Source organism: Corvus kubaryi, unplaced genomic scaffold, assembly GCF_017639235.1.
Source record: "Corvus kubaryi isolate FWS band 111438036 unplaced genomic scaffold, C.kubaryi_AGA036_p1.0 121, whole genome shotgun sequence".
Classification (NCBI taxonomy): Eukaryota; Metazoa; Chordata; class Aves; order Passeriformes; family Corvidae; genus Corvus; species Corvus kubaryi.
In genome coordinates this window covers 1,173,399-1,198,819 of record NW_024580656.1, presented here as the reverse complement: position 1 = coordinate 1,198,819, position 25,421 = coordinate 1,173,399, and the positions used below count along the sequence as shown (strand labels likewise).

The 25,421-nt window shown below is 52.3% G+C and overlaps 4 protein-coding genes across 14 annotated transcripts in view; 2 read left to right on the top strand and 2 right to left on the bottom strand.

Annotated features, from left to right (window-relative positions):
• ARRDC2 (arrestin domain containing 2) overlaps positions 1-554 on the bottom strand; it is a 10,179-nt gene extending 9,625 nt beyond the window's left edge. The window contains exon 1 of the mRNA XM_042044392.1: positions 88-554. Coding sequence (XP_041900326.1) covers positions 88-343 — 256 coding nt within the window. The 5' untranslated portion in view covers positions 344-554. The remainder of the gene's footprint in view (positions 1-87) is intronic.
• A 3,948-nt stretch (positions 555-4,502) lies between these two features.
• PEX11G (peroxisomal biogenesis factor 11 gamma) lies at positions 4,503-7,304 on the top strand. 4 transcript variants are annotated; one of them, XM_042044044.1, is made up of 5 exons: positions 4,503-4,600; positions 5,161-5,337; positions 5,415-5,593; positions 5,747-5,797; positions 6,226-7,304. In XM_042044044.1, the coding sequence occupies exons 1-5, from the start codon at positions 4,535-4,537 to the stop codon at positions 6,449-6,451; spliced, it is 699 nt and encodes a 232-aa protein (XP_041899978.1). In that variant the 5' UTR covers positions 4,503-4,534; the 3' UTR covers positions 6,452-7,304. The 4 variants fall into 4 exon arrangements, with proteins under 4 accessions (XP_041899978.1, XP_041899914.1, XP_041900138.1 ...); XM_042043980.1 differs by having other exon boundaries at positions 6,223-7,304; XM_042044204.1 differs by having other exon boundaries at positions 4,509-4,670; positions 6,223-7,304.
• Positions 7,305-8,912: 1,608 nt separating this feature from the next.
• LOC121671624 (ectoderm-neural cortex protein 1-like) lies at positions 8,913-12,846 on the top strand. Of its 3 annotated transcripts, none has more exons than XM_042043668.1 (3): positions 8,913-9,002; positions 9,596-11,401; positions 12,303-12,846. In XM_042043668.1, exon 2 carries the CDS (start codon positions 9,611-9,613, stop codon positions 11,378-11,380), a length of 1,770 nt encoding a protein of 589 aa, XP_041899602.1. In that variant the 5' UTR covers positions 8,913-9,002; positions 9,596-9,610; the 3' UTR covers positions 11,381-11,401; positions 12,303-12,846. The 3 variants fall into 3 exon arrangements, with proteins under 3 accessions (XP_041899602.1, XP_041899683.1, XP_041899774.1); XM_042043749.1 differs by having other exon boundaries at positions 8,913-9,014; XM_042043840.1 differs by having other exon boundaries at positions 8,932-8,990.
• Positions 12,847-17,820: 4,974 nt separating this feature from the next.
• ARHGEF18 (Rho/Rac guanine nucleotide exchange factor 18) overlaps positions 17,821-25,421 on the bottom strand; it is a 50,873-nt gene continuing 43,272 nt past the window's right edge. For all 6 annotated transcript variants that reach the window (XM_042043361.1, XM_042043267.1, XM_042043079.1 and 3 more), the window contains 3 exons: positions 24,668-24,992; positions 22,839-22,961; positions 17,821-22,744 (listed from right to left, as the gene is read on the bottom strand). In XM_042043361.1, the coding sequence (XP_041899295.1) occupies positions 22,584-22,744; positions 22,839-22,961; positions 24,668-24,992 (609 nt within the window). In that variant the 3' untranslated portion in view covers positions 17,821-22,583. The remainder of the gene's footprint in view (positions 22,745-22,838; positions 22,962-24,667; positions 24,993-25,421) is intronic.

Genomic DNA, 25,421 nt, shown 5'->3' with positions numbered 1-25,421 from the left:
AGCTCCATGCCCTGGCACACAGACCCATCCAAGGGGGTCCCAACCCCACGCCCTGGCACACAGACGCGCCCCATGGTGCGGCCTTACCAGGGATGAGCTGGCAGCGGCGGTACAGGAAGGTCTGGCAGGCTGTGTAGTCCCGGTAGACGACGTTGAGGCCGATGCTGCGGCTCTCCAGCCAGTGCACGGTGGCCAAGCCCCGGGCACACACCTCCAGTGCCCGCACCCGCAGTGCCCCGCGCAGCTCCAGCTGCACCCGCCCGTGCAGCAGCTCCCCGCTGCCGTGGGCCTGGCCATCCTCCAGCCTCACCACCAACCTCCGCACCCGCCCCAGGGGCTGCATGGCTGCTGCCCACACTGACCCCGCTGCTCCAGGAGGCTGGTGCCTGCCTGGAGCTTGCCGGAGAAAGGAGGAAGAGCAAAGGCTACACCAAAATCCCTGGATTTATCCTGGCTCTTAGCTGGCCCCACCCTGCAGGCCTTCCCAGGGGTTGGACTGAGCCCCTGTTTTGCAGCGATGCTTTAGCGTTGACCTCATGTGCGTGAGGCTGACGACATGCCCGGGACGGGGCTGCGGTGACGAGGGACGTGTTTTTAAACCAACCGAGAAAAAACGTGACTTCATCTTATCTCTGAGTCACAGACACTGGCGACGTGACACCGGGACGTGGCTCCGCTGGCAGGGAGGGGTGTCACACACCACCAACCGCGCTGGCAGATTTCACACAGCGGGGGAATCAAAGAAAGCCTGTTCGGCCTTCCTGGTTCAGGCATTCCTGGGGCACTGCTGGAAGGGGTGGGAGAAGAGTTCAGAAAGCAGAGATACTCACTCCAAAGCCAGTTTTGTTTTCCCTGTCGGAAGTTGCACCAAAATCCACATGAAAAAGAAAGTGAATAATCACAGTGAGTCCCGGCAACAGCTCTCCCAGCCAGCTGGTGCCTCCGAGGGTGATTCCACCACTTATCCCTGTGGTGTGGCTGTTCTTGCAGCAGCACAGGTGGCAGTGCCACCTCAGGGTCACATCAAAGTAATGGGGCAGACCTGGAGCAGATGCAAGTCCCTGATACTCCACCAAATGATGTAATTGAGGTGTTTGACTGGAGGTGTTTAACAACGTGCTGGCATGAGGGACTGATGTGAGTGGCTGTGTGCACTTGGAAGATGTGAGTGCACGGCTTCTTTGAAGCACGTGTGGAGCAGAGACCATCCCATTCCTGAGAAATACAGAGTCAAATCCATAAAGGAAAGCACGAGGCTCGTGGGCCCGGGCACTGCTCACACACAGACTGAAGCTGTTGTGAAACTTCACTAGCCCCGTGCTCAAAGGCTTCAGGGCTGGCTCCCAGGAATCAAACCCATCTGCATGAAAAGGCTGAGAAGAGCTTCTGAAGTGGCAGCTGTGCCACCCTGCTCACTCAAACCCCAAGGGAGGGGGCTGACCAGCCCCCACTGATCCCTCTGGAACACACCTAGATCCCAAACAGAGTTAGTGCAAGCTCAGCAGTCAGGAAACCCACGTGAGTGACCAACTCAACAAAAACACAGGGCTCACCTCTAGGAAAACAGCCCACTCATCACAAGATGGGCAGAGCTGCCTCGCTGTCCTACTGTTTGCTGACCTTTGGTTGCAGGCCTTGACACCAAAATCCAAACAGATAATAAGGGAATATTCCATCCCCCACACAGCCCTGATGCTGCCTCTCACTCTGTTTGATCTCCTGGCCTTCCTCTGTGCTTCCCCCTACCCCACCTGCTTTGTTCCACCCCAGTGCCTGCCCAGAGGCGCTCCGTGGGTCCTGCAATCCTGAGGGATGTGTCACCCACGCCTTTGGGCTAATCTCCTAGTGTTTATTCTTGCTGTCACAACACCTCCTTGTGTCCTCATTCAATCTGAGAAATAGATGTTCCCTGTGACAACACACAGACGGGCCAAGAGCAGAGCACAAGGACGGCTCCGAGATCCCACGCCGTGTAGGCAGCTCAGAGTGCGTCAGCAGTTGCTGGAGAAGGGAGGACATCACCTTCCTCTGGGGACAGGACCCTTCCAGGGTCTCCATGGGGACATGGCCCACTTGGGAGTTTGCCTTTAGGATTTCAGCTGGGCTTCTGGGCTTGGACGTGAACTCGCCTCTCTGCTCAGTCCGGCAGAGGTTCTGCGCCCTCCTGGGCAGCCCCCAGTGTGAGCATTTCATCTGAGAAGACAAAACGGCTTTCAGCTCACTGGGATGGGGTTTAGAAAGGGGCAGGTGGCACCACTGAACTGGCAGCCCCAACATCTGAGCCCTGTGTTGTTACCTGAAGGGTCACCCCCCCCTGGGCAGCTGCAGCAGCTTCTGTCTCTGGCAGATGCTCAGCCCTCTCTGCTGGGGGTGCAGAGGTGTTTACCATGGCTGGACACCTCTAGCCATGACAATATTCCTCCTCTGAGCCTCTGTGGGGGACTTCAATCACCTTCAACCTCCCTCCGACCTTCCCTTGCTTAAGGATTTGGTTGCCTGTCCTTCCTCTCCCTTCAAGATATTTCTCATCTACGACTCTGCTCCCACCTTAGGCTGGAGCAGACAGGGTTTGGTGCTCACTGGCCCATCTCAAGTGGCTCAGGAGCACACTCCCAGGGGAGTTAAGGGGAGGCTGGAGCTTTGCTGGGTATAAACCCACTTCCCCTGTGGTTAATCCAAGCCTATTACGGATAGCACATCTTTAGGGAGTCACTCTGCTGCCTGTGTGGCACCAGCATGGCTTGCGTGGTTGTGACAGAACTTTCATCTGCTGACAGATGGAAATCAAAATAAAAATTAAATTCGAGGCAGTAAATTAGGAGGCAGTACCAGAAAAGCTCTGCAGTCACAGGTATCTGTGTACATTTCCCCTGAAGACAGGAAAAGGCCGGCTCTGCCGTCAGCACTTTGCTCAAAACCTTCGCCCAAACAGAAAACAGCTCTCAGGGTGAGGAGGCAAATTAAGAAATTCACATGGCAGTTACGGGAATATCACTCCATGTGGTAGTTATGGAGCTGCTCCAGAAGTTTAGGGCCAAGCAAAAGACCAATTCAGCTGTGATCTATTCCACATTTAGGAAATCAAATAGCTTGAACACAGATCCATGGCATGAAGGGACCTCTCTTAACTTCTGGAGAAACAGGAGGCAGCGTCAGAGGAGGATTTTCTTAATGCCTTCCATGACCAGCTCTAACCACATCCCTTCCTGAGGTTGCACAAGCACAGCTTTTGATCAAAATCCTCTCCTTCCTCCCAAAAATAAATGAAAAACAACTTCTAAAAACAAACGTAGCGATGGAGAAAGATCGAGACACTGGTTCATGTCCCAGAAATCATTCATTTTATTCATTTTACGTAATGGAATGCCAAAGGGATTGACAGCAGATTGCAGTGAGGTGACTCACAAGACTGTGGAACACGGATGTGGTGCATCAGGTGGGATAACTGCAGCATCTGAGGATACAGCAAGTGTAGAACAATCAGAATCACTGAATGTCCCCAGTGGGAAGGGACCCACAAGGATCTCCAGTCCAGCTCCCAGACTGAGGCTGCACAGCAAAAGCTTGGCTGGGAGAGGCTCTGCTTAGTGCTATGAACCTGTTTTATGAAATCAGATTGATTTACAAAGGATGATTTACTCAAAAGCTTGATTTACTCAAAAGGTTCTTCCCCTCGAGGCTGCTGGGCACTGCCCAGGCTCCCCAGGGAATGGGCCCGGCCCCGAGGCTGCCAGAGCTGCAGGAGCGTTTGGACAGCGCTCTCAGGGATGCCCAGGCTGGGGTTGTTGGGGTGTCTGTGCAGGGCCAGGGGCTGCGCTGATGATCCCTGAGGGTCCCTTCCAGCTCAGGATATCCTGGGATTCTATGATACTCGGCTATAAAAAGAGAAAGCAAAATATCCAAGTAGTTCTAACAGCTTTAATTAACAGCAGTGTGAGTGCAACTCTGTGCTGTGCCAAGCCACTGGACCCACTGGAGCCCGGGAGGAAGCGGGTGGGATCCAGGTGCTGGATACGGGAAGGTGTAGGAGGATGGAGAGAGCCCGATTTCCCTCTGTCTCCACACAGAATGTTCCACTTCCCTCACTCAGCCGGGGGCTGGGAGGGCTCTAAAGGTGGGACAGGGAAGATCTCCCTGTCTCCCAGGTGACAACGGGGACGCGGTGATCTGTGTGCAAGTGGACAGAGGACAGACAATGGGGACCGCTGTCCACAAGGGCCCCTTGAAGTTGGGTTTCTGAAATTTCTTTGGATCACCCCCGGCCGGGCCCAGCACCACCCCAGTGGCGGGGCCGGCCTAGAACCCCTGAGAACGGGGAAACCGGGGGTGAGAAAAGGGCTGACGGGGGACTCGGTGGAGGGATGCGGAGGCCGTGAGGGGCCGGGACAGCGGGACTCATCCCCGGGCGGGCACCATCCCCTGCAGGGCCCGGCCGGGCCGCGGGGCAGCCAGGCCGCGTTGCCACGGCGACGGGTCCGCCTCCTTCCCGGCGTGCCCCGCGCCCGCACCTGACGCCACACCCGGAAGTGTTGCCATGGCGGCGGGCGCGCTCCGCGGGCTCGTGGGCGCTCTGGAGACGCACCGGGGCCGCGATCGGGCGGTGAGTGAGCGGTCTGAGCCCTCCGGTACCGGGCGGTGAGTGGAGGGTCTGAACCCACCCGCACTGGGTGGTGAGTGACAGGAGGGAGGGTCGGAGCCCTCCGGTCCCGGGCAGTGAACGACGAGGCCCGACTCTGTTGTGGCGACCCACCCTAAAGGGGAAAGAAGCACCTGAGAGATTCGTGAGTGTTCGTTGGTGGAAAGGAAGGACAAAGGCAGAGGGTCCACAAACAGAGTTTTATCGGTAAATTATTCGCGCTTGGGATGGAAATGGGTATGGGAGTGCCCTTGAGCACAGGGCAATGGAGTTTGGGTAAAGGGAAAAGAAGGTGAAGAGGGAGAGGTGAAGAGGGAGAGGCGAATTAGGGAAAGGAAAAGAGAAAGAAAGAAGAAAAGAGGGAGAAAAAGAGAGGAGAAAGAGAGAAAAAGAGGTAATCAGCCCTGGTTCCAGCATCACCTTCCCCCGGCCTCTGCACCCGGTGGTTCCGGGGCGGCCGGGCCAGGCGCTGACCGGGCCAGGCGCTGACCGGTCCGGGCGCTGACCGGGCCGTGCCCCCGCAGGTCCGGGCGCTGTCCTACGGCTGCCAGCTGGCGGGGGGAGCGCTGCCCGGGCCCGCGGGGCTGCCCGGGGGGCTCCTGGCCGCCTCTGCCCAGCTCAGCTCCTGCCGCACCGCCCTGCGCCTCTTCGACGACCTGGCCATGCTCCGGCACAGCTGCAGCTACGGGCTGGGCCCCGAGGTGAGCGGGGGGCCGGGGGTCCCCGCCAGCCCCCCCCGGCCCCGCCGCGGGCGTGCCCCATGTGCGGCTCCCCGCAGGGCGAGGACGCGCTGGTGCGGGGGCTCTCGGTGCTCTGCAACGTGGCCAACCAGCTCTACTACCCCTGCGAGCACCTGGCGTGGGCGGCGGATGTCGGCATCGTCCGCGCCGGCTCCCAGAAGTGGTGGACGCGGAGCACGGCGCTGTGGGGCTGTGCCCTGCTCCTGGGCATCCTGCGGTACGGCCGGGATGGGCACGGGAGGGGCGGGCATGACCCCAGTGCCCTGGCACCAAAGCTGTAGGAGGTGCTCTTCCTCATTGAGGCAGTTAGTGCATGAGGAAAAAACCCTCCTGTTTGGTGCTGTAGGAGAAATAATTCTGTTCTTTTCAGGTCCCTGAGAATCTTGTTCCAGTTAAGAAGAAAACTGAGCCAGCACAAGTGGTAGGATTTCCCTCCGTGGCTGTGCAGCTAGTCATGCAATCCCAGAATGGTTTGGGTTGGAAGGGACATTAAAGCCAACCCAGTGCCACCCTCTGCCATGGGCAGGGACACCTCCCACTGTCCCAGGCTGCTCCAAGCCCCAATGTCCAGCCTGGCCTTGGGCACTTCCAGGGATCCAGGGGCAGCCCCAGCTGCTCTGGGCACCCTGTGCCAGGGCCTGCCCACCCTCCCAGGGAACAATTCCTGCCCAAGATCCCATCCAGCCCTACCCTCTGGCACTGGGAAGCCATTCCCTGTGTCCTATCCCTCCAGCCCTTGTCCAAAGTCCCTCTCCTGTAATCCACCCACATCTGTCAGTTCTCACTTGTAGCCATCACAGTTATTAGGACATTCTGGGCTGTCACTAATATCACCTTTTCTTCCAGCAGCACTTCTTCACCTCAGAGCCAGCAGAAGCTGACAGCCCAGGTGAAGGCTGAAGTTCTGAGCATCCTCATGGACACAGCAGATCTCTCCAACGCAATCCACTGGCTGCCTCCAGGATTCCTCTGGGCAGGAAGGTTCCCTCCATGGTTAGTAGGGCTCCTGGGGACCATCTCCTCCCTGATTGGAATCTACCAGGCATCAAGAGGAGCAAATTCTGAAGCTGCTTAAGCCATAACTGAGCTTCAGGAGCCCAGTTATCACATGGTAGAAGTGCCTTTAGTGAGGCAGGGTGTATTTTAACTTTCCTGGGTCGATGATTGTCATTCCAGATATCCCATAATCGGGACTGGAATCAAGATGCCTGTTGCAGAGGGGATTGTTTGTAGTTGACAATTTTTATCACTCTTCATCAGAGAAATAATTCAGGTGAATCCTCTGAAAATCAAGAATCTCCTACAATGGGTTAAACTGAGGGGAAAAGAGCTGCTTCCATGTGTCCCAAAAGAGAAATGCAACCTCCCAGTGTTTTCTGTCACTTACAAGAGCACAATGGCCACAGTTCTGTCTCACAGAACGGGTAAGGGATGAATCCTGCGAGTTCACACTCCGGGCTCGGCGCTTGGTGCTGCATCTAAGCCAGGGATGGGACCCCTATCCTGGGAGTTCCCCAGGTATTCTGGGGTTTGGGCTCAGAGCTGATGCCCAGAGCTCAGACAGGAGCGAGCAGTGGTGTTGTTTGTGACAGTTACGTTTCCTTAGAGGCGAGAGGGGCAGGAAATTGCAACTGGAAGCAGCGTGAACCTTCCTGGCCTGCCTTGCTCATTTAAGGAGAAATGTTGGAAGTCGAGAATTCCCACAGAGCTGAGGCTCCAGCTGTGCCTTTGTGGAATGCCACCGGGTGGAGCTCTTCCACCAGGCTTTGGCAGCTGCCAACGGACCTTTTTTTATTATTAAAAAAAAAAAAAAAAGGGCAGGAAATTTATTAACCACCTTTCAAAGGAGCAATCAAACCAATGCCGAGATGGGGTTTGCAGTTACAGTTCTGGGCGTTGCCAATAATAAACGACAGAAATGCTTCAAAGGTGCCCTTGAGTGATCATTCCTTCTGATAACAGGGAGGAGTTCTTTATCTTTGGTTCTGGAAAGCTCCAAAGCATTAGTGCTGTGTGAGCTGCAGCTCCACATGTGTCACCAGCCTTCCTCCTGCTGAAATAATTCCCAGCCCCTGTCCGACTGCCATGGAAATGCATCCTTTGAAAACAGTTCTGCTTAGTCTGCGTGTCCCTGCCCCCCAGCACGGCACATGCTGCGTTTCCAGGAGGTTTGACCTTGGTTTTTGTTGGTTTTGGCCTGGACACGGGGAGCTGTGTCCTGGCTGTGTTCAAAGAGCAGAATGAGGTCTGGGTACTCCTTATCCTTTGCCCTGTCGTTGGTGTTTATCTGGACCTTCACCCTGCAGAGTGTCCCTGAGGATGCCTTCCTGGCTGTGCTGGGAATTTGCTGCCAGATTGACAGGTTTTGGTACAACTCAGGGCTTACCTGGAGGAGACTCTTGTTTTTTCTCTACGTTTCTCAGTCCTGTGCTTGAACAGGGGGAGCACCCAGGTCCTTCTGCTTAGGGACAACTGCAGTTTAGTGTTTTTTAATAATAAACCAGATTTATTTTGTATTCTTAACCCCAGTAAAATCATTCTTTCAATTCTCACTGTACTGCTCAGCACAGGACAAGGCGTAGCTCTACCAATTTTAAAAAAACAAAACAAAAAACCCTACACAACCTCTGATGCCAAGTGAATAAACCTCTTACCCATGCATTAATTTTAATGTAAAGCTGTAAACTGCTGTAAGTGCATTTGCTTCAGTTCCTCAACAAGTGACCTTAAACTGCAGCTGGTAAAGCTGGAACGTGCAGAGATAAATCAAAATTGGGTCATTCAGAATTTCTGGAATCTATTTTTTCTTGAGGTGGTTTTGATCCCTGCTGACACACAGTGTTTAACCAGCTGTGGCGGCTGCTGCTGCCTCTCCAGGGCAGCACTCGCTCGATTTTAGCACAAGACCTTGTGCAGGCAGACCCAATCCTCCCAAAACTTGGTGTTTTTCTTGTCTTTTCTGATGTGGCCATCAGCCCAACTCATCTCTTGCTCCTGAGAGAGGGTGATAGTTCCTTTCCTTGGCAAGGAAAGCACCCTGCTCCGGTGTTGGTGGTGCAGATGATGGGCTGGGCTCCAAATTTCTGAGGTGGGCTGCATGCAGGAAAACATCTGCTGAGCAGGGCTGGTTTGTTCGGTCGCGACCTGCCTGTGTCAGCAGGCCGGGATCCAAAGGCCGCGGGCAGGCGCTGCTGATCCCAGCCCGGCTGCCCCGTTTATGGCCCTTTATGGCGGGGTGACTCCGTCCGCAAAGCTCCGCCGCGCTCGGGAACCTCAGATCCGCCGGCCCGGCCCCATAGCGGGGCTGGCCGCGGTCCGGGCCGTGCTGCCATGTCCGGACCGGGGGACACCGGGGGACACCCGCACACGTGGGGAGGGGGCACGGCCACGCTGCCCCCGGGCAGGGCCGGGTCAATGGGCGGCGCATGCGCACGGCTGGCCCCGCCTCCCATTCACAAAGAGCGAGCGCCGGGCGCCGCGGCCGCTGATTGGCTGCGGGAAGGGAGGGGGCGGGGCCGGCACGGGGCGGCCACGCGGCGGCGGCGGGGCGGCGGCAGAGCCGGAGCGGAGCGGGGCCCGTGCGGAGCCGGGTGCGGGACCGGGTGCGACACCGAGTACGGGACCGGGTACGGGACCGGGTACGGGATAACGGGGGCAGCTGCGGGACCGCGGGGGCAGGTGTGGGACAACTGTGCCAGGTGCGGGACCGTGGGGGCAGGTGCGGGACCAGGTGTGGGACCGCGGGACCAGGTGTAGAATAGCTGAGCCAGGCGCGGGGCAGCGGAGCCGGGTGGGACACCGCGGGTCTGGATGCGGGACCTCTGAGCCATGTGGGAAACCGCGGAGCCGGATGCGGGACCTCTGAGCTGGGTGCGGGACAGCGGAGCCGAGTAGGGGACCACGGGCTGGGTGCGGGACCGCGTGCGCGACCCCTGAGCTGGGTGCGGGACCGCGGGGCGGGCTGGGAGCGGGCATCACCGGGAGCGCGCATCGCCCCCTCCCCGGTACTACGTGAGGCCCGGCGGAGCCGTGCGCTGCACCGGAGCTCGGTCCGGGAGCTCCCGGTGCTCCGTTCTGGTCCGTGCCCCAGAACGCGGGACGCCCTCACCGCGCTCCCGTTACCGGCTCCTCTCCGCGGCCGCCGTCCCGGCGCTGCACCCCGGCCGTGCCGGGCCCGGGACCGCGCTGCCCGTGCTGACTCGCCGGTTTTGCCTCGCAGAGCGGCCTCAGCACTATGTCCGTGAGCAGCCACGAGAACCGGAAATCCCGCTCGAGCTCCGGCTCCATGAACATCCACCTCTTCCACAAACCGGGCCACGCCGACAGCCTCCTCACCCAGCTGAACCTGCTCCGCCAGCAGAACCTCTTCACCGACGTGGTGCTGCGGGCGGGGAACCAGAGATTCCCCTGCCACCGAGCCGTCCTGGCCGCCTGCAGCCGCTACTTCAACGCCATGTTCAGCGGGGGCCTGAAGGAGAGCAGAGATGCCGAGGTCAACTTCCACGACTCCCTGCACCCCGAGGTGCTGGAGCTGCTGCTGGACTATGCCTACTCAGCCCGGGTGCTGATCAACGAGGAGAATGCAGAGTCCCTGCTGGAGGCCGGGGACATGCTGCAGTTCCAGGATATCCGGGATGCTTCGGCTGACTTTCTGGAGAAGAATCTCTACCCTGGGAATTGCCTGAACATGCTGCTGCTGTCCGATGCCCACTGCTGCGAGCGGCTGCTGGAGCTGTCCTGGAGGATGGCCTTGGCCAACTTCACCTCGCTCTGCAAGACTGAAGATTTCCTCCGACTGCCCAAAGACAAGCTGCTGGAGCTGGTGGAGAGCGAGGAGCTGGAGGTGGAGGATGAGACACTGGTCTATGAAGCTGTTATAGGCTGGATCCGCTATGATTTGCCCCGACGCCACGAAGTCCTACCTGAGCTGCTGCGCTCTGTCCGCCTGGCCCTGCTGCCCGAGTCCTACCTGCGGAAGCAGGTGGCCTGTGAGAAGCTGGTGACCAGCCACAAGCTGGGGGAGGAGATCGTGGCCGACGCCGTCCGATGCAAAATGAAGATCCTGCAGAACGACGGCCTGGTGACGGGGTGCTGTGCCCGGCCCCGCAAGGTCAGTCAGGCCCTGCTGCTGCTCGGGGGCCAGACCTTCATGTGCGACAAGATTTACATGCTGGACCACAAAACCAGCGAGATCATCCCTCGTGCCGACATCCCCAGCCCCCGCAAGGAGTGCAGTGCCTGCGCCATCGGCTGCAAGGTCTACATCACCGGCGGCAAGGGCTCCGAGAATGGCGCTTCCAGGGACGTCTGGGTGTACGACACCCTCCACGACGAGTGGGCCAAAGCTGCTCCCATGCTGGTGGCACGGTTTGGCCACGGCTCCGCCGAGCTGGACCACTGCCTGTACGTGGTGGGCGGTCACACGGCCATGAGCGGAGCCTTCCCGGCCTCTCCCTCCGTGTCCCTCAAGCAAGTGGAGCACTATGACCCTCAGCTGGACAAGTGGTCCCTGGTGGCTCCTCTCCGGGAAGGCGTGAGCAACGCTGCTGTGGTGGGAGCCAAGATGAAGCTGTTTGTTTTCGGGGGCACCAGCGCCAACCAGAACAAGCTGCCCAAGGTGCAGTGCTTCGATCCCTGCCAGAACCGCTGGACGGTGCCCGCCAGCTGCCCCCAGCCCTGGCGCTACACGGCTGCCGCCGTGGTGGGCAGCCACGTCATCGTCATTGGTGGGGACACGGAGTTCTCCGCCAGCTCCGCTTACCGCTTCCACAGTGACACCTTCCAGTGGTCCAAGTTTGGGGATGTCACCGCCAAGCGCATCAGCTGCCGCGCTGTTACCTCGGGGAACAGGCTCTACGTGGTGGGGGGCTACTGTGGGGCTCAGCGCTGCAAGACCCTGGACTGCTACGACCCCTCATCCGACACCTGGAGCAGTGTCACCACGGTGCCTTATTCCCTCATCCCCACCGCCTTTGTCAGCACCTGGAAGTACCTGTCAGCCTGAGTGTGGTGGAGGATCTGGAAGGTAAATAGTTGTGGGTCAACCCAGAGCTCCTTTGCATCAGGTTAAACCTCGAGGGGCAGATGCACGTGGCTCTGGACTGGAGTTGTCCTAGAGAACATCAGCTCCAGAACTTCCAGGCTGGTAGTTTGGGATCTAAAGCCCTGCAGGAGAGAGAAGGTCTCTGTAGGTGCTGAAATGCTGCAGGGAGAAGATTAGTATAAATAACAAGACTCTTAACCTGGCATCTTGGCCCGTGCAAAGATTTTGGGGAATGCTGTGTGTGGGGATTGGGTGTCGTCCCTCGGTCAGGAGGCTGGAGGAGTCGATGTTTTTGCAGGCAGGCTGTCTGCAGGAGCTGGGACAGACCCCGTGGTGCCACCGGCTCTGGTTGCTGCTTTTAGCACAGCCTCCTCCTCCTGGTGCCACGCTTAATCTGCCAGTGGCACCCAAATGTCTTGTGGGACGCCAGGGCTGTGAGCTGGTGCCAGAACAAGATTATAGCTGGGATTTAGTCCCAGAATGGTGGGTAATTGCATTTATAAGGCAAGCCTTGTCTATGTATAAACACAGGGCTTCTCTGCTTCTAATTATTCCCTGGTGTCCCTTTCATGCCATTGCTTTGCTGCTACACAGAGATTGACTTTCAACATTTGCAACTGGAATTAAACCTTTCTAAAAGCTTTTGGCAGAAACGACGCCAGTGAATCACAGACCCTGCAGGGTTTTTCTTTTCTCCTTGCAAGAGTTGTACTGTCTAAATAAAATTATATACTGTAATAAAATAGCCAGGGATACCTTTAGAAAATTCCTGTCTGTGGAGGGAAATCAGCAGGCATTGCTGATTTCTCTGGGATTTGAGGCCTGAGGAGTGGGGTTGGGGTTGCTGGGCACTGGTCTCACAATACTCTGCTCTGCACCACAGGCTTCACACCTGATTTTGCCAGTGCCTCCCTTGACTGAGGATCCAGATGGAACACGCAGGCAGCAGGAGAACCTCCTCCCTCCTGGCAAGTCTGTGAGCTGGGTGCCAGCGTGGATCCGTCAGCACCAGCAGGGCTCAAGGCAGCACGGTTTTGGCTTTGAATCGCTTCTGCAAATCCATCCCCTTGGTCAGGCCAGGGAGGGGACAGGCACAGAGGGACCTCCTTGGGCTGACAGCTTGTGCTGTCCCTTGAGACAGCAAAAGGTTTCCAAGTTTCCTCCTAACTTGTGTGATCTCAGAGCAGGAACCAGAGGGATTATTTTGGTTTCAGTGATACTTACTAGAAAGGAGGAAGGACACTCCTGACCTGCTGCAGGCTCTGGACTGCACTGCTGGGACTCGCAGCACCCAAGCAGTTGCCTGGACTGTCAGAACACGTGACAGTACTTTGCCCACGGGCTGGTTCTGTACATTTATTTCTTTTTTTTATACGGCAGTTTTGTGTGTTTATTACTCAGCCTGGAGCTGCTTCAATAAATCTGAATAAAATCCACTGTGTCCATTGCCTGCTCTGTGTGCTTAAGGTGCAGGTTTTCCCAGCCCACTCTTGAGACCGTATTTAGTAGAACAGTGAGGAGCATTCCCTGCTTGAGTCCAAATCGAGGGCTCAGATCTTCCTGTATCTTTGTAACTAGGGACTGAGGAAAGCTCAGATCTCACACCGCCTTCTAGCTTTGAAGGAGACACAAATCTCTTCAAAACTTTAAAGATTAAGGTATTCTCTGCCCTTACCTGGTCACTCTCCATGGAGTTGGGTTTCCTCACTATCCAAAAAAATGGGATAAAGTGCTGGCCCTTCTGTCCCAAAGGGCTGTGTGCTCCAGGCCCTGCTCCAGGTGAGGGGAGGCAGTGCCTGGGAAAGAAAAGCTCTGTTATGGGGCAGAGGTGAGACAGGAACCAGCATGGTCAGAGGAAACAGGCACCAAAGGTACAACCAACTGTTTCACCACAGAAGCATGGTTTGGGTGTGATCCATTGCTTCAGAATTAAATAAATCAATGTCACAACTCTTCCGAGCTGCTTGCACAGGCAAGAGCTGGCAGGATGGGAAGGAAGGGAGCTGCCCTGCTTCTGGGGGCTGGAGCAGATGCACCAGCTTCCTTTCCACCCCCTTTTCTGATGCTTTTGCCATTTTCAGCCCCCAGGCTGGGCCTTTTTTCATACACCCTTTTTGTGCCTCCTCTCCATCGCTGGCTGAGCCCAACGGGAGCTCATCAGGCTGCAGGGAGAGGAGCCCACAGCCTGCCTGGAGCCCACAGGCAGCAGCAGGGAGACAGACTCGTTTTGATGGGAAAAGGCTGTTAAGATCATGGGATCCAACCATCCAGCAGCTCCCAGCCTGGCTGTGCCTCGCAAGCAGGGGAAAGTCACTGCACAGGACTCTGCTGGCACCAGCAGCTGTCTGGAAGTGTCTCCAACCCTGTTACCCAGCCAGGAGCTGCTTCACCTTTGTTACATCTCCAGGTACTCCTGAGGGCTGGACAGAGTCCGACTGTGCTCAGCGAGTCAGAGGAGCGGAGGTTTCATTCCGGGCCGTTTGAGCAGCAGCAGCTGTTTTGTTTATGCTGCCAAGCAATAAACGCTGGCTCCCCGCCACATCCGCCTCCCACTCCAGGGATGGAGCAGCTTCCAGCAGCACGGATCCGTCTGCCTGGGTGTTATCTGAGCCAGGCTCGGTGTGTTCTCAGCTGGGGAGCGAGCCCCAGCTCTGCTGCTGCTGCAGCCTTTGCAGGGACTGGGCATTGTTCCCTTCTTTCAAGCCAACCCCCCCTCTGGGAAAGCCGGCACTCCAAGCACACCTGGGCTAGGCTGCTTCACAGTGGCTCCCTGCTGCCGGCAACAAAGCCAGCAACAAAGCCAGCCCGGGCTGCATTGCATCGGTTCATGCTCCTTCACCTGGCAGAGGGCCCCGTGCTGTCCCTCCAGCTGCACCTCCTCCTGGCAGGAGCCAGCTCCCAGCTCCCGGAGTACCCTGGGGAGAAGAGAGCGCTTCCCTGGTGCGTGCCTGACTCGTCCCAGCAGACCTGTTTTCCCAGTTTGACATTTCCATGCCTGGATCCACTCGCTGCTTCAGCGCCAGGGCCAGAAGGTTCAGGCCAACTGAGCCGTAGGTGAATTTGGTTCAGAGGTGAATTTGGTTGCTGGGGTAGAAATCCTCGTGAATTAATGTAATTGATTTAGAATCTCAGAGTAGCTCAAACCTAGGCCTCTCCTAGCCCAGACCCCCACTTCGTGTCTGCACCTCCAGCTGCAGGAATCAGACCCCAGCTCACAATCACATCTGGAAGAGGCAACACACATGGCTCAAAGACATCACTAGGCTCAAAGGCAAGACAATCCAAGTGAGACATGGCTGTACCGTGGGATGTTCCTCTTCTCCCACAAAGCCTACAAGCCACCACATCCAGAGAAGTTTGGGATCAGACTGATCAACCTCCCTCCTGGCCACAAGACAGTCAGGGTTGATTTTAAGAGAATTGTTGCTTGGGTTCGTAGGTGCCTCCTGCTCAGCAGCTCCTGCTGCCAGAGCACCAAGAGAGCACATGGCCTTTCTTCCTTCCAAGCACAGCAGTAGCTGAGAAATTCCCCTTTCTGGTTAAGATGGGACATGGATCATTCAAATGATCTGCAGCACACCCACCACACATCTAGCAAGGAACTGTTACAATGGTAATTCATGGCAGCCCAGGAAAAACAGTTTTAACTACACCCAGTGTGATTTTGTTCATGACTTCCAATGTTCCAGAAGGGAAAAGGGACATTGCACACCTGAAATTCCCTGGCAGATCTGCATTTCATGTGCAGTCATCTGGGATGGCTTCAGGTCTAGCAAGACACTGTGCTCCACACAGTGAAATGATATCAGCTGCTGCTCTGACATGGGAGAGGCACGTCAACATTTGCTGTCAGCGAGGAGTTTTCATGGTCCTGTGCACAGGGAATCATGGAATGGTTTGGGTTGGAAGGGACATTAAAGCCCATCCAGTGCCACCCCTGCCATGGGCAGGGACACCTCCCACTGTCCCAGGCTGCTCCAAGCCCCAATGTCCAGCCTGGCCTTGGACACTGCCAGGGATCCAGGGGCAGCCCCAGCTGCTCTGGGCACCCTGTGCCAGGGCCTGCCCACCCTCCCAGGGAACAATTCCTGCCCAAGATCCCATCCAGCCCTGCCCTCTGGCAGTGGAAGCCATTCCCTGGGTCCTGTCCCTCCAGCCCTTGTGCAAAGTCAAGGAGCCCCATAACAAAGTGATCCTGCCCTGTCTGAGCCTCTGGTGTCTGTGACAGTCCCAGAACTGGGGACCCTGTGTCACATGTGCCAGCCCTGCCAGCTCCTGGAGGGTTTGGCTTTTATCCTCTGCCAGATCCCATGGGCACAGCAGGAGCAAACAATGCAGAACAGGCCCCACATCCCTTGCCTGTTGAGCCTTGGGCTGGCCCCATTGTTGGGATGAGAAATGAAACCGGATTTGAGTCACAGGGCTGAGGAAAGGGAAAGGCAGCAAGCAGCACATTCCCACTGCCGGAGCACACTGTGGAGCCAATATCCTTTGTGCATGTTTGTCCTCGAGCATCTGGCTCACAGATGAATCTCAGATGCACTTATGGGAACCATCAGCCTTGTCTCACCCACATGAAAGAGGGAGGTTTAGCATAAAGCTGGTCATTGCCGATGGCCTCGTCGTGATTCATCCACAGAAAGAATGTGGTTTGGGTTTCGGGTTAATTAGCTACAGATTGGAGAGAGAGACAAGGCAGGGCGGAGCTGCTGGAATATTGGTGTGAGCAAGTAACCAGCTCTGAAGGCACCGCAAGCCATGTCCTGAAGTCACACCCTCCCTGAAATCACACCCTCCGTGTCTCACAGAGGAGTGACAGCCTTATCAGTGCCACTGCCAGGCAAAGTGTTTGCAATCCCCAAGGAATGTCTGCCCTGCTATTGTGGCAAAAACTGAACACAGCAACACCTACACACCTTTGAACACTGATAGCTGCAGCAGCACCAAACTTCTAACAGATTCAAATTCTGCCCAGGATTGAAACTTGTCTCTGCTGAGCTCTGGGCCGCTGCAGCTGGGTAGCTCCCAGTGGGAATCTGTGCTGCAGGGATCCCTCTTGGCCATGTTAACCCTGGATCTCCCTGGTCCAGGCTCTTCTTGTCTTCCTAGAAACAATTCCTACAGGTCTGACATGAAAAAGGCAGCTCCTCTTAGCTTTTCTTCTAGACTGTCCCCCTCTGCTGTCCCCCACAAAACCACTTTGATTCCATTTCTTGCTGCCAAAAAATATTTAGAAATGGAGCTGGAGTGACTGGCCTTGCTGTGGTGACACAGACACGAGGTCTGGAAGCACAGAGGCAGTGACTGATCTCCAGCGGACACTGTGGCTTGGCTCCCGGGAGCTCCACAGATGGAAGAAATATTTTCCTAAAAGGAGCACAAGCAAAAGCTTGTACACACACACATTTGAGACGTCATTCTCTCACATGACAGCCTGTTAGTTCCCATAAAGACCAAATTCTAAACACTGGTCTGCCTAGAAGTCTTTGATTATTTATGTATGTGAAAAAGTAGAAAAAATTTTGTTTTTCCAGTGGAGTTTCAGTTTGTGTCGCAACCCAGATGTCACATGCACTTCAGAGGCTGACAAATGCTGGCTTCCTTTACTGACTCCTGCACACAAAGACCCGGGGTCCCCACAAGCTCCTTTGATAAGCCCCAAAGGCAGTGACAGGCACTGGAACTGCCACCAGCCCTGGCTCAGGGTTCTCCTCACCCCTGGCAGCAGCACAGGATTCCGATGATTAAACCCTCCCCTCTTCCCTGAAAGCACCAATCCAAGGCCCAGTTCTCCCACTGTCTCCCTGTTTTTGCATCTGTTCTCCTCTCTAGAAATGATTGGAGGTTGCAGCTCTTGGATTCACTTGCCAGCTGTGCCACCAGTGGGGATTTCACCAGGAAGCTCAGCCTGCTGCAGAGCTGGGAAGAGCAGCCCCAGCCAGAGGCTATGGGATGGTGCTGGCAGCGAGGGCTGCCAAACTGGCACGAGCACTAGGGAGAAAGTTTCTATTTTTGTTATCCTTGTTCCAAGTGGGAACCGATACTGCCTGGGACAGAGCCAGGCATGTCTCAGGCTGGCACCATGCAAAGCACCTCCACGCTAATGAAAGCAACTTAACCAAGTTCTCGCTCTCAGCAGCGGAGTTCAGATGTTTGGGAGCAGCTGATCTTTCCCTCAGGTGTTCACCTCACTCACTGCCAAGGGCTGCAGCTATTTGTACTCTGCACTGAACACCTCCTGTGCTCCGTCCTCTCTTTTGGAAAGCTGTCAGAGTTTTGTCCCTGTGGCACATATTTCTGTCCAGGCTAGAAAATGAGCAGCACGTGAGAAGTGGCAGCTGCTTTGATCTTCATTCAAATAGAAAACAGTCAATAATTATATAGATATAAATGTAGACAGCTTTTAAATGTTCTTTTTTTTTATTGCTAGAAGTTGGTTTCAGTCCTATTGCAGCTCTGAAATCCTTCAGTGGAGAAACATTGCAATCATTGTAAAAATCATCATTTGGTGTGCTAAGATCATGTTTACAATTAATCAAGAGTGCACAATTCAACAGAATATTAACATTTAACCATCAACTTTACAAATAAAATAAAGACTACAAAGATGTTGCTACTGCAGTATCAACAGTAAAGGAAATATTTACAATGTTTACACCCTAACGAAAAAACAAAACCAAACTCTTCCCCAACAAAATGGTCAATTTAACCATGGACCATGATTATTTATTAAATCTTTACAGTGCAAGGTGGGCCTAGAAACCAGACCTAAGACTAAAGAGTGTCAAGAGAGTTCACAGCTCTGAGTGAGATGCACGCAGTTATGCCAACAGGATCTACACCCATGAGAGATCTCCTTCTGGGTACAGACAGAAATGGAATTTGAAATCAACTTTTCTAAAGTGCTCCAATTTCTTTCAGTACAAAAATATAAAAAACTGATTTATAAACATGGCACAAATGTTATGAACCAGAGCTCGCACAGATGCTGTCTGAAGAGGAACGTGCTGATGGTGGATGATGAAGTCGCCAGTGGTTACGAAGATGTTGGGTCTGGTCTCGAAGAGAGAGCAGGGGAAAGGCTTTGCTTTGCCTACAGCACTTGTGTAACCTGGCATGCAGATCTGTTTCCTGGTAAATGTGAGAACTGCTGGGGAAGACAACAAAATCTCCAAACTCCCTTGCATGGGGGGGCACAACACACAGGGACTCCACTGAGCAGCACCGGGGAGCCTCAGCTCCCATTCCGCAGAGTTAGAATTAAAATGAAATAAGTATTTTTAACCCTTTCCTAGTTTAAGTTTCGACTCTCATTGTAAATGCAAATGACAAACACCAAGCTCCATGTATGCAGAATCATCTGACTACTACTCAGAAAGACAAAACTGCCTGCAAATTATTTAGAATGACTCCTAGCTGTGCAGGAAGGCAAGTACCTGGATGAGCAAGCGTCTCTAGGAACACCAATTCTTCTGCCTCACGCTGGGGGATGATCAGCGATCTCAATTCGTGGGACATGCCACAGCTACAACCCACAGACAGCACAGTTTAAAACTAGGGAAGCATCCACAACACACACAGGGCAGCTGTGCTCAGCACTAGTGGCCACGGAGGCATCCTCAGCCTGGAGTATGGAGTGACCACATTCCAGATGGGAAGAGAAAGAGGAAGCCTCCTTAACACCAGAGTTCAAATTGAAATCAGAACCATAGAAACAGCCTCTACATTGCAACATCACAATACTGAAGGACAAACATGCTGATAATTTTAAGGCTGTGACACCAAGCAAACACGGCGGCAGTTCAAAGCTCGTGCTGGCATTTCCTCCACACCCCAGCTCAGAGAGAAGCCAAAAGGCACCTGGGAGGCACAGAATTTTGAACTGTCTAATCCTCAGAAATCACTTAAAAGGAAAGTTTTATCTGAAGTGATCAAAAAGTCCAATAGGAAGGATGTGACTCAGAATCAAGAGCAGGTTACTTAGGACACAGCAGTACTTTGCAAACTAATTCACCGAGAACAGTTATTTTTCTAGGAACAAGATTTGAGTGAAGAGTCCAAAACCAGTTCACTCAACTGGAGTGATTCAGTAACAATTTCACAGATTCAGCTTTGCACAAGTGAAGAGACCTATGATTCATTTAAAGAAAGTCATATTCATTAAAAGAAAATAATTCACTTGCTTCCCTCAGCCTTCTACAGATCCCCTGCCCACACTCTGGTAGGGTGACCCTGCACTAGCAATGAGGTATCACAGCACCTGCTAATTCCAAAACCTTCTCCAGGCTGACCCAAGTCACAGAAGACACCGTCTCTACTCAGGGTGCAAACAGGTTTCACAAAGGCAGCTGCAGCCAGACACGTGTACTGAGGACAGAGAATGACTTCTAAGATCATTTCTCAGTTCCAGATTGAAGACCCATATTCCAAGGAGCTTTTGGGGTGTTGGACCAACAGCCTGGCCTGTCACGGGCTTGGGTCCACTTGTTAACAGCCAAAACTTATTTCAAGCACTACTGACAAGAAGTATTAAAAAAGTTATGTTTAAGTTAAAACATTAAAATAAATGGGACCTCACTGCAGACTTTATTTTCCACATGTCACTGTTCTATATTCAAATTCGTCCATTGCACAGAAGAAGAAAGCAGCCAACGAGCTGCTCCAGCCCTTCCAACACTCCCTCCCATACTTTAGGACAGGCACAAAATAAACCTAAATAAATGTTTCCAAAAATTGCTTCCAAGCACCCCAACTGACATCCCTTTTTGGCCGAGATGGTTTACTCCACTGATGCAACTTAGCTTTAGGCTAAAACTCCTAAAAACCTGGTCATTTAAGGCAATGGGGGCATAGTTTTCATGAGGAGTGGCCCAAACCACAGCACAAAAGAAGGGACATACTGTGCATTCCTGCTGCTTCGCTGTATGCTTCCAGGGGAAATTACAGGGGCTCAGAGGTGGCTGGAGTCTGCACATCACCCGATGGAAAAATCAGTGCCAGTCCTACAGAGCTGCTGGATCCCACACTGCTGCACTGATCAGGAATTACACTGATTTTAAGAAGTCCCCTCCATTCTGAACTAACTTTTTGGAATGCAAAAACTGAATATGGAGTGGAACTCTGTTCTAACCACTGAAGATACGGTATCCCAACAACACCAAATCACCACGTGGAACAGTCCCACACTCTTTCCTGCTGACAATCACTCCAGGTTCTGCAATGCTGATGATTTACCAAGCAGTCATTTGGTATTAAAGTGAAATGTGTCCAATTTCACTTGCTGGGGGCTGGGAGAGCATCCCCAATCTGGTAACAAGCCAGACAGTTTGGAGTTTCCTCTCACTGAACTCAGTGCCACTGCCTCAGGTTTGCACCAGCACCACTCAGCTAAGAAAAAGACCCTTAAATCCAAGAACTGTTCCAGCAGGAGTGCTTGTCCCCAAGACCTATTCAGTATTTTGTAGCTTATATTTCCCAACCAGTAAATTTGGGTTTTTCAATTTCTCGTCTGAATGCAATAACCCAAATTATCACCACTTGAAAATATAAACTGCTGTGTTTTCTGCTGAAAATTGATAAAGTTTCTTGCACTGTAACTACTGAAGTAATTTTAAAACTCAAGCAAAGAGAAGTTACACTAACATCACACAGGGCCTAATCACAGGGACAACTCAGCGATTTGAGGAGACTGGCAAACAGCCACTGGATCCATTGTCATGAGACTGGATGGAGAACTGACCAGGCCTTCCATCCACTGCTTCTAAAATCACTTTAAATCAGTTCAACATATTAAAAAAAGCTATTATCAATCATGTCCTGAAAGGTATTAATCCAAGTTTTTAAGCTTCAAGATCCTGATTTCTTTAATTCTTTAACAATACCCCTAAACAATCTCTCCTGTGCATCATTATCTGACCAGTCACATTCAACATACACCAGAACACACATCCTTGGGTGAGGGTGGGAAAAGAATCCGAGACACAGAGTGAAAAACACAACACAAAACAACTGTGCAAATTACTACAAAGGGAAATAATGCCTTTTCAGCAGAACACTTAATGTCATCACCATTCCATGATCAAGAACTGACCCATTTCACAAGAGGTATCAAAGCTGGTTTAGCTGAAAGCAGCTAAACACAGGTTTAGCTAAGAGTATTTTTTTTAATAGTTATTTTTAATTTTAAAACCAAACAGTTCTTATTCCCTTCCTTCCTAACACGATGCTGCAGAGAAGTCTCTGCAGTAACAGCAGCTTTGATATCTTCTGGTACTGGGAGTAAAGTCCCAACAAATTAACAGACGAACAAAAGATGCAGAAAACAGGATTAAACAAGACAATAAATTACTGCATTCAAATGCTTCTTAGACATGTCTTCAGCAAAGAACAAAATCCAAGTCTCTAAGTTCATTCTGAACCAACTCATGAGTTTGGGAACCTGTACTGCTGTCCCCAACAAGGAGACAGGATTCCAGTGACGCTGGTGGCCAATGAAATGTGCATTCAGTCCACTTCTTCATCATCGTTGTGAATTCTCACACGTCCAACCCTTCTCCTTCATGAAAAGGTGGAGCTCCTGCCCCTTGAAGACACTGTCAGAAGCTCACCTTACCTTCTCTTCCACTGTACCTGGCCACGGGGCTTGTGCCACTGGGTTCACAGTGCCTGGCACACCTGGCTGGGAGGGGATTGGCTCGCTGTCACCTGGTTACCAACACACAACCCATTACTGACCTGGACCTGGGAAAACAGATTTAAAAATTTGCAGCCATTTTTGGGCCTACTACTAAAACTTTTTACACAAAAATCTGGGTGGTTCAACATCACCAATAACAATTTACAAGATGGTGCCCATGAACAGTTACATTCTCCAAAAAGAGCACATTACAATAAATGTCAGAATTTTAACATGCTCTGAATTGATACACCCATGCCATGTGTCAACACACTGGAGAATTTAAAAGCAAATTGTTACTACTGTGCCCTCATTCTGAGCTGTTGGCAGAGAAGCCAACAAAATAGGACAGTGCTCCTGGTCTGGTCCTTGCTAGTAGTAACTGGGCAGGGATCAGAAGACATCCATGTCGGGTCTCCATCACGGTGCACACTGGGGCCTGAGTTCTTGAAACAGTGTGTCAGGAGATTCATCTTCAAATGGAAACAATCAGAAGAAAATGACATCTTCTTTGCTGGTATCATCTTGCACATTCAACAGACTGGGCTGAGAGGGCACCAGGGGCTGAACCTGAACGTTATTGGGCTTGAAGAGGTTCGCTGAGGCAGATGAAAGTGCTTCTGGCTGAGCATCTGTAGGGCCATACAATTCTAGAGGGGGAAAAAAATGGAAGAAGACATATTCATGACACTGCAGAGAGTGCCTGAGGCATACCCATGGATAGGCAAGTTGGCCAAGGCATACCTGGCTGGAATGCAGGGGTCTGGCTGCTTGGGAGGGATGGACTTGCTGACCGCCTGCCTCTCAGGACAGCCTCCTCTCGTCCAACAAGCCTGGGGGGAAGCAGCTGCTTCTGATCAACAGAGGCTAAAGAAAATATTTTATAAATTAGTATTTGAGGCAAGCAGCACTTCACAAACATCACTATTTCATGCTGGGGCCACTGTACTGACACCTCTACACACTCAAGAAAGCTGCAAAACCACAAAGAGCTGGTCCTACTTAAATTTTCTCTTCAGCTGTTTAAACTATGAATACTTTTTTCTTCCTTGAGACTTCTAGCTCAGTTACTGGCAGACCCTGACAATCTCAGATTTAAAACCCAGTATCAAGCACGGCAGAGAGAAAAAATAAATCTTTGTCTGTAGCATTCAAATAGCAAATGACCATTCGTGCTACTTCTAACACGCAGAGTTGTGATGAACTTTTGTCTCTGCTCTCCATCTGTCTCACAGCTGCTCAGCAGCACAGCCCACTGATTCTGGTGTTACAGCCTCTCAGTTTCTTAGTTTCAACAATAAAAGCAGTTCATGAAATGGCTATTCTGGATCTAAAGAACTCTCCTTCAGTACACATTCCTTACATGTCACAAACCCCAAATTCAATACACAGCATTTTGCCTCTGGTACAGAAAGTTTTGTTCCATTTTATTCTAAGATCTACACATGGGCATAACAAGCATGAAGCCCACTAATGCTCACAAGAGAATAGAGACCAATATATTTGTGGTTTATACCTTTCATATAAATTACAGAAAAACACTATTAAGTCCATTTCCACTGCAGAGACCATTATGTAAGAGCTATTAAAAGTAAACATGGGGAGATGTGGTATTAGAACTTTATTTTACCAGCATTTGGTATGCAGGGTAAGAGGAAACAGGCTTCATTTATGTTCAAAACCATAAGCAAGTTTGCAAAGGCACTAAACTTTAAGCACGACAGAGACAGATGTTTCTGCAAAGTGCCAAAGCCACTCCCCCTGCTCTCTCTGTCAGGCTTGGCCCCGAGTCCTCCGCAGCAGTGCAGAGTGATGGACAAGCCTGCCAAGTCTGAATCCAGCAAAATGCTAAAAAGATAATTTTGTAACTTAAAATTACAGGCCATTCCCCATAGCTGGCAGTGGGGCTACTTTAAGTGGTAGAGATAAAGTGGCTTTTAGTGTGTCTGTCATTGGCAAAGATCACTACTCCAGTACCCAGCAGTTAGAAGCAGAATTTACACCAGGACAGGGTGACTGCATTTTTACTTGCTTCTATTTGTGACAAAATTATCCCCTTTTAAGTCTACTACACACACAGCATCTCAGTTTTGGCCTGGAGATCTGTATTTAATGACCGACTGGTGCTAAGAAAAGCACTGCATTCAATGTCACTACAACCCTGGACAGAGTAAGAAAAGGCTAAGCCAGCCTCAAAACATTTTACTCATGCACAACAGCTTTTTTTTTTTTTTTTTTTTTTTGCTTTTGCTCTTTTCCTTTAACACTACAGTTAGACAAGAAGATTTTACATCCAGGTTTAGAACCTCTCACCACCATTCTGTTGTGTTGGAATACACGACTCTGTTTTCAACATTATCCCTTTGGGTTATGTTTCCAGTTTAAATAGTACAGGCATGTTAACTCCTAACAGGATTTTAAAGGGTTAAGAGATTTTAACTGCAGCAAACACTAGTAACTTGTAGCATATTAATTTCTGGGTTCCATACAGAGGTGTAACTGCAGTGTTCTGTCTCCCTGTGATCCTGGTGGAGATCACAAATGCATTTAAACAGACTTAAAATCACACATACCTGAACTGTCTGTCCTATGAGATGCTTTGTTCTTGCCACCTTTCTCCTTGCTTCCTTTTGTGAAGGTGGCCAGCTTGGTGGGGATCTGCTGCTGGACTGCAGCTGGTTTCTGTATCTGGTTGGTTGCACTCAGGAGATGTATTGGCACTTCGTTCTTCAGGGAGGGCCGGTTCTCCAGGGTGGTGCTGTCCCTGCGGACCAGGTCCGGCCGCTCCAGGTACTCCAGCCCGGCCACCGAGCTCACTCTCACTGAGGATTTGGAGCCAGCTGGAGACGGTTCCACCCCTTCTCCGTTGAAGCTGATGGAATGACTGATCATCTGGCTCTGCAAGAGGAAAAAGGCATTCTAAATCAAATAGGGATTTTCATCCTCTCCAGCAAAATGAGGAGAGACCACCCCCAGCCCTGAGAGCATGAAGCACTTCCTAGTGCAAAGCAGAACAGGGCAGACAAAGCTTAAAGTTTGCTGGGGAACAGAAAGAAGAGCAAGAGTGTAAGTCCCTGGGACACGGAAAAGAACCCCAGGAGCTCCAAACTGCTTAATATTGCACCTAGGAAAGAGCAGACTGCACTGGGTGGTAACAGTGCAGAGAGAAAGCAGGACTTTCAGAAAGTTTCAATGAACCAGTTTAATCAGACCTTCAAATTTCTATTTTCAAATACAAGAAATGTTTTTAGAAATCAACTGTACAAAATGCTGTTGATGAAGCACAGCTTCTGCAATCACTTGCCTGCAACAGGACAGTTCCTGAAT